Source organism: Hemitrygon akajei, chromosome 4 (assembly GCF_048418815.1).
Source record: "Hemitrygon akajei chromosome 4, sHemAka1.3, whole genome shotgun sequence".
Taxonomy (NCBI): domain Eukaryota; kingdom Metazoa; phylum Chordata; class Chondrichthyes; order Myliobatiformes; family Dasyatidae; genus Hemitrygon; species Hemitrygon akajei.
In genome coordinates this window covers 185,972,447-185,989,933 of record NC_133127.1, presented here as the reverse complement: position 1 = coordinate 185,989,933, position 17,487 = coordinate 185,972,447, and the positions used below count along the sequence as shown (strand labels likewise).

General features: G+C 43.0%; 1 protein-coding gene across 1 annotated transcript in view; it reads right to left on the bottom strand.

The window, feature by feature from the left end:
* Positions 1-1,041: 1,041 nt before the first annotated feature.
* LOC140727037 (CD99 antigen-like protein 2) overlaps positions 1,042-17,487 on the bottom strand; it is a 69,508-nt gene continuing 53,062 nt past the window's right edge. The window contains exons 7-12 of the mRNA XM_073044209.1: positions 13,393-13,467; positions 10,513-10,536; positions 7,290-7,313; positions 4,990-5,103; positions 4,810-4,872; positions 1,042-2,835 (exon numbers count right to left, since the gene is read on the bottom strand). Coding sequence (XP_072900310.1) covers positions 2,792-2,835; positions 4,810-4,872; positions 4,990-5,103; positions 7,290-7,313; positions 10,513-10,536; positions 13,393-13,467 — 344 coding nt within the window. The 3' untranslated portion in view covers positions 1,042-2,791. The remainder of the gene's footprint in view (positions 2,836-4,809; positions 4,873-4,989; positions 5,104-7,289; positions 7,314-10,512; positions 10,537-13,392; positions 13,468-17,487) is intronic.

The window sequence follows — 17,487 nt, the reverse complement described above, 5'->3', positions numbered from 1 at the left end:
TAGCTGCTGTTTTCTGTGTGGAACGATCTGTTAGTTTTTTGTGTGAGAGAGAGGGGTTTGGGAGTTGGTGGTTTGATGTTCTTGTCACTGTTTCTCCGTGTGGGTGATGTGTTCATTTTTTTTTGTGTGAGGGAGTGCACTGGGGGCTTTGCAAGCTTTTTTTGTGCAGGTGGGGTCGATGTCTTAATGACTTCCATGATTTTCCTTGTTTCATGGCTATCTGGAGAAGACGAATTTCAGAGATGTGTACTGCAGACACACATCGATAAAGAGATGCTGCTTGCATACAATGCTCCTTCGGTCGTCGTCTTCTGGGTAGATCATGAACACCTACATTACACTTCTTTTACACTTTTTACATTTGCTTTTTGTCTTGGACGTGATTCTGGAACTGCTGAAGCCTGCGATTTGCAGTTTGGAGACGGTTTGGGTGTTTTAGACTCTGACAGCATTCCAGGAGGGAAAGGCAGCACGTGTGAACCGCGTGACAAGAATGCTACAGGATGGAGCACGAGCCAATGTTTGACTTCATTTCGCCGATTAAAAGCTTCCACTGTCCGCGATTAAAGCAACAAGGAAAACAGAAACATCTAGGCGAGCGCGGAAGTTGAGCGCTGGCTGCCTGACAAGAGCTGCCAGAGAGGGGAGACCGTCTTTTTATCACTGCTGGAGATCGCCCTGCTGCCGGAGAGGGAAAGGCATGCCATTGTGCGCAAAGAATGTTTCCCAGGTTTTCCGTGGTTTGGATATGGCCTTGGACTATAGACTTTTCTCAATCTTAATAGTTTTTTTATATTCTGTGTTTTACACCCATCCATTTCGTTTTTTGTGTGCGGGAGAGGGTGTTGATATATATGCCTGCTCTGTTTTTGTTCATTCATTGTGCGGGGAGGAGGGATTTGGGGGCTGATAGTCATGGCGCCATTCTTTTCTTTCTTGGCCATCTGGAGAAGAAGAATTTCAGAGTTGTATACTTTGATAATAAATGAGCCTTTGAACATGACCAGCTCCTAGCCCCGAACCAAAAGGAGAGCCCACAGGAATATCTAAATTGTTCTGTTTATGGAGAATCCAACAAATTTACACAATTACCAAAACAGCAAATGCACAGCACTCCAGCTCTTTGAATGTGCAAGGAGTGGAAATTAGTTCTGTTATAGCGGCTAAACATGGAACACAGAACATATGCACTCAGAAGAGCTTCTGAAAGTCACATCTAGTAAAGACAAAACAGCTCAGAGATCAGTGAGTTTATTGCATGGAAACTGGCCCTTCTGCCCATCCTGACCAGGTTGTCTAACTGAGCTTGTTCCATTTGCCTGTGTTTGGCCCACATGCATCTCAACCTTTCCAATTCCACATACTGGTGAAAAGTATTTTAAATGTGGCAAGTGTACCCATTCCTACCAATTTCTCTGACAGCTCAATCCATATATGCACCACCCTCTGTATGGAAAAGCTTGCCTCTCAGGTCCCTACTAGTTTTTCCCCTCTCACTATAAACCTCTGCCCTCTCGTTCTAGACTCCCCTGTCCTGAGAGGTAAAGACTGTGACAAACCCCACCCCCATCTGTGCCTCTCATGATGTTATAAACTAAGAAAATGATCCCTCAGCCCTATCAAGGGTGTCTTCAGTTTTTCCTTGTAACCAAAATCCTGCAGACTCAGCAACATCCTCGTGAATCTTTTTTGCACTCTCTCTCTAGCTTAATCACATCTGTCCTAAGGCAGGACAACCAGAACTACAGAATCACATATTGATTGTGCACAAAAGACAAATTTCTCCCCTTTTTACAAATATTATGGCATGACATGTTTTAGTACGATAACTCAAAATACATACAAGAAAACATTCTGTAAACTAGACCTTGCTACAACTCCAGGGTTGTGAACTCCACACCCTTCCATTGTGTACACTTGCAATTTGCTCTATAATATTCCTCACATCTAAAAATATATAAGTCCAACTTTTAACAGAAAAGCTTAAGCACATCAGTTAATCTACAGAAGATGTGTTTTATACAAACAACTTTATAATGCACAAGAGATTCTGCAGATACTGGAAATCCAGAGCACCACACATACAAATTGCTGGATAAACTCAGCAGGTCAGGCAGCATCTACAGAAGGGAATAAACAATTGATGTTTTGGGCCAAGATCCTTCATCAGGACTGATGAAGGTCTCAGTATGAAACATCGACTGTTTATTGCTCTCTGTAGATGCAGCCTCCTCCAAGAGGACCACAACCTTGTCAGAGGTTTTGGAGGCTTGCGTGTCTCAATGACCCGGAGAACTATGTTGGCTAGAGTCAGGCCCTTGTGATTGGGCCGTGGTAGGGTCACCCATGCCACACAGGTCAAAGGGTACAGGCTAGACTAAGAGTGGTCCAGTGGTCCTCCAGGTTTTGGGGTTCAGCTCAGGGCTAACAACCTTGACAAGTCAAAATATAATTGTTACAGGAACAGCAATGATGAATCCTTCTATACATTCATGGAGAACCTTCACTGCTGCCCTAAATGCCAGTGGTGCAAGATGCAACCAGACCTGCTGAGTTCCTTTAGCATTTGTGTGTCACTGTATAAAATGTAGCTGTTTGGGAACATCAAAACTTCTTTTTCAAACATCTTTGAAATCAAATGTGAAAATGAATTCACATTGGTTCAGAACAAGATTCCGAAGTGGAAAGACAAGTAAGCGAACAGGAGATAAATCTGTGGTAGGATGTCAAGTGTCTGGTTGGACCACACAGCCATTTGCTTCCTGATATTTTCTCCACTGTCAGCCATCTTCTAGGGATTGTTAGCAGTGTGAGACTGCAGAAGAGAGTTATAAGCTGCAGAACACAAAGAAGAAACCAGTTAAAACAGATGTGCCAAGTACTAAGGATGAAAACCCTGCTTTGGGCTTCCTATCCCTCAAAACTTCATCAAAAAAGTCATATATACAAGCAATGCAAGGAGTATTGTTGGTAAGACAAATGAGCTTCAAGTGTGGGTCAGCACATGGAATTATATTGTCACCGCTAGTGAGACTTGGTTGCACGGAGGTGAGGAACTGATGAAGGGTCTTGGCCCAAGACATTGACTCTCTTTATTCCTTTCCACAGATGCTACCTGACCAGCTGAGTTGCTCCAGCATCCTGTGTGTGTTATTTAATATTCCAGGGTTTCATTGTTTGACATGATGGAAGGGGTAAACAGTGGCATTACGCATCAGGGAAAGTCATGGCAGTGCTTAGACAGGACAGACTGGAGGACTTATCTGCCGAGTCCACATGGGTCAAGGTGAGGAAGAAGAAAGGGATGACTACATTATTGGGATTATATTATAGACTGCCCAATAGTAGAATTTAAAGGGACTAATTTGCAAAGAGATAGCAGACAATTGCAAGAAAAATAAGCTTGTGATAAGAGGTGATTTTAACTTTTCACATATTGATTTGACTGGGACTCGCATACTTCAAAAAGATAGGATGGGATAGCATTTGTCAACTGTGTTCAGAAAAGTTTCCTTAACCAATATATAGAGATCCCAATTGGAAAGAGAGCACTACTGGGTCTCCTATTAGGGAATGAGACAGGGTAGGTGACAAAAGTGTGTGTAGGGGTTCATTTTGGATCTATTAGTATTGAGGTAATTATAGTGAAGGTTGGGACTGGTCTTCAGAATGAGATTCTAAATTGGAGAAGGGCCAATTTTGGTGCCACGTGTGGATTAAGACAGGTTTTTCCCCAGCATAGGGATGCTTTATAAGTTTGTAAAATTGAACTATTGGGAGAACAGTTTGTATGTTCCTGTTGGAATACAAGTAAAAATAACAAGTTTAGATAACCTTGGTTTTCAAGACACATTCAGGACCTGGTTTGGAATGACATGGAGGGGCATGGCAGCAAGAAACAAGTGAGGTACTTGAGGAGCATACTTATGAGAGAAATCAAGTGTTTCTCTTAGAAAGGAATTCATGAGGGCTAAATAAGGCACGGGGTTGCTCTAGAGATGAGGTGAAATGGAATTCTAAGGGCTTCTACAGATATATTAAGAACAAAATGATGGCAACAGACAAGATTGGTCTCTTGAGGTATTGAAAACATCCTCAGCCACAAATGAGGTACCAGAGGACGAGGTGATAGCTGATATTGCTCCATAGCTCAAGAAAGGCTCCAAGTCAGGGAATTACAGGCCAGTGAGCATTACAGTAGAAGTGGGTAAATTATTGGAATGTATTCTAAGGGGCAGGATACACGAGTACTTGGATAGACAGGACCTGATATGTGATAGTGAAGATGGCTTTGTGCGTGGTAGGTGGTGTCTAAACAATCTTAGTTTTTTTTTGAAGAAGTTATCAGGAATGTTAATGAAGGAAAGGCAGTGGACGTTAGTTACATGGAATTTAACAAGGCCTTTGACAAAGTCCTGTATGGGAGGATGGTCCAGAAGGTAGGCATGGCCTTCAGAATGAAGTAGCACATTACAGTACATCCAACATTGGCTTTGAGGGAGAGTGGTTGCCTCTCTGACTGGAGGCCTGTGACCAGTGGTGTGCCATAGGGATTGGTGCTGGGTCCATTGTTATTTGTCATCTTTATCAATAATCTGTATGATAATGCGGCAAACTGTACTAACAAAGGCAAACAGGAATTCAGTTTGAAGTTTATAATCAGATCAGTCATGGCCTTATTAAATGGCAGAGGTTTTGAGGGCTGAACAGTGAATTAGTAGTAGTGCGTGCACAGTGATTTTGAAGGGGGGGGGATGGTGGAGGTGCAGGGGGGAGCCCATCATACTCACTGTACAAATGAATACTTACACTGGGGTTCATCGTGTTGGCCTTGAGCACTATTTTGCTTCACGTTCTGTTCGCCAGAGCTCCCTGGTGAAATAAAATTCGAGCTGAAGCACCTCCTCAGGCTTAAATTCATTTTGGGATAATGGATATCGAGAAATCATTTGCACGGAGGGGTTCATCTCCCCGATCCTGTAATCCTACCTGTCAGTTTAAAGCATAGCTTCTTCTTTTGGTAGAGAATGTAGCTAGACACGGTTCCTACCACGGTCAGCAGAACGCCACTGATTATACCAGTTAAGGTACCAGTGTTGTTTCCTAGATGTATATATATAAAAAAAAGAGGCAAAAAAAATTAGATTATCTCGTAAAAAAAACTATCCCATTCACATACACAAGGAAATCTGCAGGTGCTGGAAATTCAAGCAACATACCCAAAATGCTGGTGGAATGTAGCAGGCCGGGCAGCATCTACAGAAGTACAGTTGACGTTTCAGGCCGAGACCCTTCATCCTGACAAAGGGTCTCGGCCCGAAATGTCGACTGTATTTCTTCCTATAGATGCTGCCTGGCTTGCTGTGTTCCACCAGCATTTTGGGTGTGTTGCTGTCCCATTCACATTATTAGGTTACTGGTAAAGAACGATTTCCTGTTAAGCAGTCCAACACAAGATGGCAGCAAATGCATGCTTACATGCACAGGTGCATGGAATTGTAAAAGCAAAAATAAACCTCTGGAAATTGGAAACAGGAAATGCTGGGAAAATCAGTCAGACAATATCTGTGGAAAGAAAACAATTGACATTTTAGGTGAGAGAAAAACTTCTGACAGGTCTGCAGACAGAGTATGTTAAGTTTTGCTTTCCACAGATGCTGGGTCATTTTCCCAACATTTTCTGATTTTTGTTTCACTGATAACATATACAATGTAATCCAGTTAATTAGATCATCGTTTAATCATAGCAACTGTTTATTTGGGACAACTGTTAAAGAACAAAGTCAAATCAAGAGAATTTGCAGGGATTCTCCTCGTTTATTTGGGACACTCTGCCTCTTAACTGGAACAGCAGACTGTGGCCAAACAGTTTCTAACTTGTGTCAGAAACAGTGCTTAGTGTGGCCATCAGGTACTATAAAGGACTTAGGGTGAACGGTTTTTATTTAGAGTCAGTTGTGTGTGCTTGTGTTATGTTTATCCATTCGGGCAGGCAGACGATGATTCGAGAAACAGTGAGCTTTGATAATTATATATTTTTAAGATTTTGATTTTAAAGGATTTCAGAACTTTGCAATGAAAAGATTTGACACCAGCCAAAAACAAAAAATACCCTACTGGACCAAATTAAAAGCACACTGGATGAATTCCTCCATTGATAACTACTAGGAATTTATACAGTTTTATAGTATAGCAGTAGTATTGGTGATATTCTAATTTGCCCTCTATTTAAATTGTTACTCAACTAAATAGTAAATTGTCTTATTTTTACACAATTTTAACTATTTCCATGAAACTTCAGCTAATTGGTAAAGCCGTTTAATTGGGCCAGAACGTACTGATCCCAATTAACCAGAATTCACTGTATTTTTTTTAATGCTCATTGTGTTTTTTTTTAAATGCTGCATCGGATCTGGAGTAACAATCTTCTTTAAGGCATTTAAAAACCTGGTTAATGTCACAACAAATCGATAGAAACCCAGCGCAGCAGCATGTTGACTCTGCAAACAGCAGGTGCCCCTTTTTGTCTTCAGATTCACTCTCTTATCGCATGTACACAAAACGCATCACTTACATTAACAACCAGCGCCCAAGGATGTCGTGGGGGCGGCCCACAAGTGTTGACACACTCTCCAGCACCAACACAGCATATGCCCACGACGTAGAGCAGAACACAACAAGCAAGTGACTAAACACAAGAAATTCTGCAGCTACTGGAAATCCAAAGCAACACACACAAAATGCTGGAGGTACTCATCAGGCCAGACAGCAGCTACAGAAATGAGTTAACAGTCCATATTTCGGGCAGAGACCCTTCAACAGGACTGGAAAGGAAGGGGGAAGACACTTGAATAAAAAGGTGGGGGCGGTGGTGAGGGGGGTGGGGAAGAGGGAGAGGAAAGGAGGCTGTCTGGAAGGTGATAGGCGAAGCCAGGTGGGTGGGAATGGTTAAGGTCTGGAGAGGAGAGTGGACTATAGGAGAAAGGGAAGGAGGAAGGGACCCAAGGGGAGGTAATAGGCAGGAGAAGAGGTAGAAGGTCAGAATGGGGAAACAGCAATACAAGTCCCCTTCCGCACTCACTCACTCACACGCACTCCTCCAAACACTGGGCAGGCCTCCAGTACTCCAGCAGACTCGCAGAGAGCAAGCCCCCGGACTCCCCCAGTGGATTCTCAGACTCTTAGGCCCAGGGCTTTGACCATCGGTATCGACCTACAGGACTAACCAACGTCCTATCAAAGGACCAATGTTCAAACAGCTTTATATAAAGTTATGCTTGTAGCCATACCTTGACTGCTTTCTTGGTTTGAGCCTAGAAACAAAAAAAAAGTATTAGATCTTCCCAGGAAAGAAAATAAAGGTGGGCAATTAAATTAGTAATGGTTTATTATTGTCACATATCAAGACACAGTAGACAGCTGTATGTCATCCAAAAATAGCATTCCAATCACAATACACTGAACAGTGCAAAAGGAAAAAAATGAGCAGAGAAAAAGACAACTATATGGTGCTACAGTTATACGGAAGACACAGTGCAGTTAGACAACTAAACTGGAAAGTCCATGATAAAATAGATTGAGCAAGTGGTCATGGTAGAACTGACAATTCCTTGGGAAGACCGGACTGAGGGGGTGTTTGAGCATAGGAAAGCCACGTACCAGGAGCTGGTAAGAGCAGTGCCATGCACAAGGGTAGAGGGCATGATGCGAGCCTGCAGAGGTGGGGTGTAGCGGTTTTGCTGGCTGCTCATTGTGCAGAACCTTCACCTCTCTCCTTGGCGTTACAGGCCGGCAAAGCACAGGAACTGCTGAGCAAGTCTCCAGACAGCCATGTGACCCGTGGACCAGTGCTGATGGGACACAAGCCAGGGCCTGATCATCCCTGGGTGAAAGTGATGTTGAGAGACCGAGACCCCCCCCCCCCACCCCCCACCTTGGAAGTTTTCACGTTTTATTGTTTTACAACATTGACTCACAGTGGATTTAATTTGGCTTTTTTTTTGACACTGATCAACAGAAAAAGACTCATGTCATTTTAGTGGATACTGATCTCTACAAAGTGATTAATTAGAAATATAAACACAAAATAAATGACTGCCTAAGTATTCACCCCCTTAAAGTCAGTATTTAGAAGATGCACCTTTGGCAGCAATTACAGCCTTGAGTCTGTGTGGATAGGTCTCTATCAGCTTTGCACATCTGGACACTGCAATTTTTACCCATTCTTCTTAACAAAACTGCTCAAGCTCTGTTGGATTGCACGGGGATCGTGAGTGAACAGTCCCTTTTCAAGTCCAGCCGCAACTTCTCAATTAGATTGAGATCTGGACTCCGATCAGGCCACTCCAGAACATTAACTTTGTTGTTTTTAAGCCATTCCTGTCTAGCTTTGGCCATATGCTCGGGGTCTTTGCACTGCTGGAAAACAAATCTTCTCCCAAGTTGCAGTTCTCTTGCGGACTGCATCAGGTTTTCCTCCAGGACTTCCCTGTGTTTTGCTGCATTCATTTTCCCCTCTACCTTCACAAGCCTTCCAGGGCCTGCTGCAGTGAAGCATCCCCACAGCATGATGCAGCCACCACCATGCTTCATGGTAGGGATGGTGTGTTTTTGATGATGTGCAGTGTTTGCCTTACGAATTTGATCTGATGGCTAAAAAAAAAAACCCCTCAAATTTTAGTTTCATCAGATCATAGAAACTTCTTCCAGCTGTCTTCAGAATCTCTCACGTACCTTCTGGCAAACTCTACCTGAGATTTCATGTGAGTTTCTCTCCCCCCCAGTGGCTTTCTCTTTGCCGCGCTCCCATAAAGCTGCGACTGGTGAATCACCCGGGCAACAGTTGTTGTATGCGCAGTCTCTCCCATCTCAGTCACTGAAGCTTGTACCTCCGCCAGAGTTGTCATAAGTCTCTTGGTGGCCTCCCTCACTAGTCCCCTTCTTGCTCAGTTTTTGAGGACAGCCTGCTCTAGTCAGATTCACAGCTATGTCATATTCTTTCCATTTCTTGATGATTGACTCAACTGTACTCCAAGGGATATTCAGTGTCTTGGAAATTTTCTTGTATCCACCTCCTGACTTGTGCTTTTCAATAACCTATTCATGAAGTTGCTTGGAGTGTTCTTTTGTCTTCATGGTGTAGTTTTTGCCAGAATACCTACTGACCAGCAGTTGGACCTTCCAGATACAGGTGTATTTTTACTACAAACAACTGAAACACCTTGACTGCACACAGGTGATCTCCATCTAACTAATTTTGTGACTTCTAAAACCAACTGGCTGCACCAGTGATGATTTTGTGTGTCATACTAAAGGGGTGAATACTTATGCAATCAATTATTTTGTGTTTTATATTTGTAATTAATTTAGATCACTTTGTAGAGATTTGTTTTCAATTGGACAACAAAGTCTTTTTCTGTTGATCAGTGTCCAAAGCCAAATTAAATCCACTGTGATTCAATGATATATTAAAAAAAACATGAAAACTTTCAAGGGGACTGAATACTTTTTATAGGCACTGTATATACAGCTAGGGTGCCTAAGATTTGCACAGTACTCTAGTAATTTTATGTATTGCACTGTACTGCTGCCACAAATAAAAACAAATTTAATGATATACGCGAGTGATGATAAACCTGATTCTGATATGGGTCTCTGTTGAGGACTGAGAGTGGGAAGGGGAATCAGGTTGGGAAAAGGGGGAGACGGAAGGGAGCAGGAAGCACCAGCAAGGCATTGTAATGATTAATACACCCACTGTTTGGAATTAAATGACCTTGCCTAGTGTCTCAGGGTGGGGTGTGTCTGCACCCACACCAACCCCTTGATCCCCCAGCACTCCTTCTCTGCCATCTGTCCACATCCCTCCCATGACACTGCACCCTCACGTTCCCAATAGGCTTTGGTCCCACCAGATTTACAAACTCGCTCTCCACTACATGTGGACAAACAGATGTCTGTTCAAAATCGTAGGCAGCCTAGCTCTCTATATTATATATATATCTCTATAAATCACTTATGATTTCTGCACAGTAATGTATGTAAAATTACGAGGGGTATAGTTAGGGTTTCCCCCCCTTAGGTTAAGCACACTCAAACCAGAGGTCTGAGGGTACAGGTTAAATATTTATGAGGGAGCTTCTTCACTCAGAGGGCAGTGGAATGACCTGCCAACAGAAGTGGTGGATGGGGGTACAATTACAATATTTAAGTTTCTTTCTTCTTCCCTGCTTCCATCAGGCAGGAGATACAAAAGCTTTAGAAAACTCGACACGCGTCCCCCAAAGTTCAGTGTCTACAACCAGACAATAGTCATGCTGTGGTGACGCAATGTCATATTAGCGTTCATCATGTGACTGATGCAAGAGTTCACCTACACACTTTAGCACAATGCTCCGATGTAAACTGGAAAGAAGTGGGAAGGAAATATTTGCAATTCCAGTCATGGAAAACGGGCAGAACAAAGAAGTTTCCATGGTCAATTACAAGCAGTTAATCGAAACAGGTACATACCTTCTGCAGCCCCACCTGAACGGCCTATACAAAAAGAAAGCAAATACAGTCAAAGAGAGACATGAACAGAAGGTTTGACCCAATTTTATTGACTAAACGTTTTGAACTGACAGTATCATTCATTATCTCCCTATTTGAATATTTTCAATGCTCTAAGGGGACACATTATGGAATGCCAAGTGCTAGGGCCACGCATGCAGTGCAGCAAGGTCATGGTCATAGAGTCATTGAACTCGACAGTACAGAAACAGGCCCTTTGGCCCATCAAGGCTGTGCTCCCCCAGTCCCATCAACCTACACCCAGACCATAATCCTCCACACTACTCCCATCCATATACCTATCTGAATTTCACTTCAATGTTGAAATCAAACCTGCACCCACCACTTGTGCTGGCAGCTTGTTCCACGCTCTCACCACTCTGTAAATAAAATCGTTCCCCCTCATGTTCCACTTAAACATTTCACCTTTAACCCATGACCTCTAGTCCTAGTCTCACCCAACCTCAGTGGATTAAAAAGCTTGCTTGCATTTACCCTATCTATGCTGAAATTACCAACATCGGTGCTGACAGCAGAGGCAGTAGACAATAATAAACCTACAACATTCTTTAATAAACACAAAAGATTCTGCAGATGCTGGCAATCTTGAGCAGCACACACACACACAAAATTCTGGAGGATCTCAGCAAGTCAGGCAGCAACTATGCCTATCTGCCTTCTGCCCCCTTGCTTTTCGGTCCTGAAGGGTTTTGGGCCAAATCACTGACAGCTTATTCTCTTCCACAGACATTGCCTGACTTGCCGAGTTCCTCCAGAATTTTGTGTGCTTTGCTCAACGTTCTTAAATAAACTGATAGACGAATGTCAGAAGATTTTGGTGAGGACAAGGTTTAAAGAGAAGATTTGATTTGAGCACAGACACCACTCTGAGTTGATTGGAGTGGCACACAAAAGGAGCTGAAGAAATTTAGTGAGTCAGAAGCATCTATGGAAGGAAATGAACAGTTGAAATTGAATCAAGATCCATCATTCCATGTCGGGCAAGGGAGTGGGATTAGAGGCACAAGACTACAGATGCCAGAACCTGCAGCAATGTGGGATAGCTGGCAAAAAATAAAGCTCAAAATAGGTAGGGGGTGATGTTCAGCTGCCCCATTGGGAAGTGTGAATTAACTGCAAGTTGCATCTAAATCCAACTGGCAAAGAAGAATGGCCCCAGCCAGAGGGCAGAGAATCTGAGGAATTCATTGCTACAGATGGCTGTGGAGGCCAGATCATTAGGTAAATTTAAAGCAGAGGTTGATAGGTTCTCATTTTGGGGGATTTTGGGGTTCGTGTTGCACGTGTTCCTGGATTCTGGTTACTCTTTTATTTTGCTTTTTTAAAAGAGTGGTTTGATTTGGTTGATCAATACCCGGATCGCACATTGTGTGTTTGATGTTTCCTTGAACGGATTCCATGGGGTTTCTTTGTTTTGTGGCTGCCTGTGGGAGGATGAACTTCAGAGTTGTATTCTGTATATATACTTTGATAATAAATGTACTTTGACTCTTTGGGCATCAAAGGTTACAGGGAGAAAGCTGGAGAATGGAGATGACAGGGATTGTAAATCGGCTGTGATAGAATGGAGAGAACTGGTTGTCAGTCAGAATAGAATCAAGTTCAATTCCATGAAGCACTGTCACAAAAAAGTAGCATCCATCATCAAGAATCCCCACCATCCAGGCCACAGTCTCTTCTTGCCACTACCATCAGACAGGAGGTACCCACACTACCAATTTCAGGAATAGTTATTACCCCTCAACCGTCAGGCTCCTGAATCAGCATGTATAACTTCACTCTCAGCACAATTCTGAACCTACAGACTCACTTCCAAGGACTCTTTACTGCTCCTTTTCTTGATATTATTTTTGCTTTATTTGCAGAGTTTGTCTTTTTTCACTGTTTGCCAGTCTTTATCAAGTTAAGTGAAGTCTATTGTCATTTAACCGTATGCATGTATATATGTATTTAGAGATGAGACAATGCTTTTTCGAACCAGAGAAACGCATAACACACAATAACTTTTGAAGGCAAGGATAAAACCTACATATGAATCATGCATAAATAACAAACTAAAGTGCATTAATATTAAATATTGTAAGGTACGTAACAGATTAACCAGTGACATTTCGAATGTGATGCGGCTGGAGCTCAGATGCCTAATGGCTTGGGGGAAGAAACTGTTTCCCATTCTGACCATTCTTGTTTTCATGCATCAGAGTCTCCTACCTGATGGCAGAAAGTCAAAGAGGATGCTGGATGAATGGATTTGATCCTTAATAATACTAAGGGCCCTGCGTACACAGCACTTCTGATAAATAACACGTATAATTTTTTGTACATTTTATTTTACAAGTTGTTTTTCCTGTAAATATCTGCTAGAAATCTCCATGTAACATATGGTGACATATATGTACTTTCATTTTAATTGTAACATTTAATTGTAATATTTGTGAAAACTAGAGTTAAGATTGGATCAGCCATGATCTTGTTGAATGGCGGAGCAGGCTTGAGGGGCCGATTGGCCTACTCCTGCTCCTATCTCTTATGTTTATTACTGATTTTGATGTACATCTTCAGTTTACAAAGCTATTTTTCATATTAATGATTAATGTGCTAGCAAAGATTACTACTTCAACCCAGCCTTTTATTCACAAAACTTGCCTATGAAATATTTTATCAGAACACATTCCTTTCACAGATGAGTACTGGAAGTATTCCACACACATTCACTGTTAGTCAGAATAATCTCTACTGGAACATCAGCTAATATGTTATTTAGGATGATACAAAATTAGCAGAACTCATTCAGACACAACCAAATAAAGAAAATGTTACCTTTAGAACTGGTCTTGTCAGGTTTATAATTGTCACCAGCTGCAACAGCAAGATCTTCATCCCCGAACTGATGGCCTGCACAATTAAAGGGAGAAGATGAAGAGCATGCTGGAAGCAATAAAAAAAAATGTTTTCTCGGCAGAAAAATGCAAGTACCACTGGCAGACTAGGACAGGATGGATGTGAAGAGGAGACTTTCTCTTATATGAAAATCCACAAAATTACCAAAAAAAACTGTCCATTTCAGGAGTAGGGCAATTTATATTTTCATCTTGGAGGATCACAAGTCTTTGAAACATTCTTCCACAAAGGGCAACTGAAGCAAAGGCTTTAATATAGAATCAGAATTTTTATGATAGCACAGTGACTGGTAAGAGTTGGGAGATCGCTGTGTGTAAAAACTCATAGTCCATTTCGTGAAGTGCGTGGGTTTCCTCCAGATGCTCCAGTTTCCTCCCCAATTTCATATGCGCACCTTTTAGTAGGTTAATTGGTAGGTTTAAATGGTAGGTTGGAATGTCCCGTCCCATGTCCTACCTAGATCAAAGCTAGGTAAAAGCTGGAAGGGGGGGCAAGAGAGGGAATGTTGGCAGGACTGCACTGCAGAAGCAATTGGCTTTTCTTCAAACTCAGGAAAGGAGAAAGAGAAAGGAGGAGATCAAGGTATGTAAACACCCAATATGCTCTACAATGCAGTAATATGACCATGATCAACTGAATCTTGGCCTTAGCTCCAGTTATCCCACTCAGATGAGTGTCCAAACTGAAGCCAGTGCCAACCTGGAGCATTCTCAACAGCCGTCAATGGGTCCATAAACACAATCTTTTGGAAAAAGCCTCCTTCTCTACTACAAAATTTCTATAGATGTACCGTGGAGCTTCTTCATCTCTGCCATCAGATTTCAGAACAAACCGTGAACTCTATCCCACATTTGCACTAGTTTTATTTATACTGTTCATTTCTTATTGTGACTTAAGGTAATTTCATGTATTGTGCTACTATCTCAGATTTCATGATAATAAACTTAATAATGAATAGTCAGTAATAATAAAACTGATTCTGATTAGGAGGGACTGCCACTAAACGTGACACTCCTCTGTTCAAGTTCTACTGATAACCAGTATGACATACACCAAATGCTGGAAGATCTTAGCAGGTCAGGGAGCATCTATGAAATTCGACGTTTTAGGCCCAAAATGTTGAATGTGTATTCATTTCCATAGATGCTATCTGGCATGATGAGTTCCTCCAGTAATTTTGGTGTGTTGGTTGGATTTCCAGTGTCTGTAGAATTCCTCGTGTTTATATAGGCATCTGCTAGTCTCGATAGACCATGGATTTGCGCCTTGGAAAGTTTCCAGGGCACAGGCCTGGGCAGGGTTGTATGGGAGTCCAGCAGTTGCCCGTGCTGCAAGTCTCCCTTCTCCATGCCACCAATGTTGTTCAAGGGAAGGGCAAGGGCCGATACAGCTTGGCACCGGTGTTGTCACAGAACAGCGTGTGGTTAAGTGCCTTGCTCAAGACACAACACGCTGCCTTAGCTGAGGCTCGAACTAGCGACCTTCAGATCACTAGACCAATGCCTTAACCACTTGGCCACACACATCTTTATAATTAACCAGTATAGTTTGTTAGATTTTCACTCCCTCCAGAAGGTGTATATGCTGACAAGGAACTGGTGCTGGATGCATTCAGTGCCATCTGGGAGGCTGAGTACTTTGTTGATGTGTCTTTCACTCAGGTGGTCACAACCTGAAATCAAGCCTCAGCCAGTATATCACAAACATGAGAAAGCCTGCAGATGCTGGAACTGCAAGCAACACACAAAATGCTGGAGGAACACAGCAGATCAGGCAGCATCTATGGAACAGAGTAAACAGTTGACATTTTGGGCTAATACCCTTCTTCAGGACTGAGTAGATGGGTGACCACGAGGCGAAGTAGGGGGAGTAAGCAGCCAATGTAGGGTTCCCCTGTGGCTATTCCCCTGAGCAATACTGGATACTACTGGGGGAGGTTCTACAAGGGCACAGCATGCTGACTTTGGCCTACTTTATCATGCACCTACGAGTACCCTGAAACACCATCTTAATAATGGACTCCAACACAGAGGTCAGGCTAACTGGCCGATAATTTCCTTTATTCAGCCTCCTTCTCTTCTTAAAGAGTGGAGTGACTTTTGCAATTTCCAGTCCTCTGGAACCATTCCAGAATCTAGTGATTCTTGAAAGATCATTACCAATGCCGTCATAATCTCTTCAGCCACCTCTTTCAGAACCCCATGATATATTCCGTTGATTCAAGTGATTTATCTACCTTCAGACAGCTCAGCTTCCAAAGCACCTTCTTATTAATTACAACTACACTCACTTCTGTATGGGAAACTCCTGAATTTCTAGCTTACGGCTAGTGTCATCCACAAAGAAAACCATCACAAAATTCTTAAGTTCATCTGCCATTGCTTGGTCTCTCATTTATACCACTCCAGCATCCAGAAATCTGAAACCCCTCGGTCACTCATTCATCTATACCACTATCCTGTTCCTGCCTTGACTAGCAGGTGGTAGTGGGAATAATCCAGAGCTTACTACCTTAGAGGTCCTGCTTTTCAACCTCCTTCCTAACTCCCTATACTTACTGAGCAGAACATCTCCCCCTTTTCTACCGACTGTATGCCATTGGTGCAATATGCACTATGACCACCAGGTGCTCATCGCCCCACTTGAGAATCTACTGCAGCCATTCTGAACTGTAGGACCTGGGATTCAACACATCATCCTGGCCTCTCTTTTGTGACTACAGACAATGCCGTCTGTTTCCCCTAACTATTAAGTCTCCTATCACTACCACTCTGCATGACTTTATCCTTCCCTACTGACCCTCAGAGCCGGCCAAAGTGCCACTGGCCTGGCTATTGCTGCTGTGTCCTTGTAGTTCAACCCTAGTATCCAAGAGGTGCACATTGCTGAGGGAAACAGCCACAGGGGAACGCTGCACTGATTGCTTACTGCCCTTACTTCTCCTGGTGGTCACCCATCAACTATCTGAAGCCTGCACTCTGGGTGTGACCACCTCAAAGATTCACCTATGAGGTTCTCAGCCTCCTGGATGTCCTAAGTGCATCCAACTCCAGCTCCAGTTCCTTGACCTTGTCAGCCAGAACTGAAGTTTGTTGCACTTCCTGCAGATGTAGTCTAGCGACTACACTAGAGAACTAGAGAAGCCTAAACTGCCATCCTGTTACATTTGCTAGACCTCTCTAACTTCTCAAACTTAGTCTCCACCTGTTCTCGCCTTAGCCTATTGCACCAAAGCCCGACCACTCTAACACCGTCCACTCAGCTTAAAAGTCACTTCTTTTATTGGCCCTTGCTAATTAACCCTAGTTACTAATTAGCCAAGCATTCTTTCGCTCCTCAGACAAGTCCTGACAGGTCCAACTCCCTTTAAAACTAACATATAAAGTCTAAAAGAAACAGAGTTCAACTCAGTCTACGATCTCCCACCCCTCAGACAAGAGACTCACAGATAGACATATGGATGAAAGAATAATGGAGGACTATGTGGGAATGAAGGGTTAGATTAATCTTGAGGTGGGTTGAGAAGTCGATAGAACATTATACGCTGAAAGGCCGGTACTGTGCTGAACTGTTCCACGCTAACAGCTCAGATGGTGGCCCCTACCTCACAGTTTCAAGAGCCCCAGGGTCCTGACCTCCGGTTCCACCTGTGGGTGGCATTTCCCTGAGACATTATAGTTTCTTATCAGATCCTGGAGATGCGCTGGCAGGTTAGTAAGCACAAGGTTGTGATTGTGGGAGATTTTAATTTTCCACACATAGACTGGGAAGCCCATACCGTGGGGTGTGTCAGGAATGGACAGGAGGAGGAGTATAGGAAACTGATACAGGACTTTGTGATATGGTGCAACTCAAACTACCTGCGTCTCAATGTCACCAAGACCAAGGAGATGGTGGTGGACTTTAGGAGATCTAGGCCTCATATGGAGCCAGTGATCATTAATGGAGAATGTGTGGAGCAGGTTAAGACCTACAAGTATCTGGGAGTACAGTTGGACGAGAAGCTAGACTGGA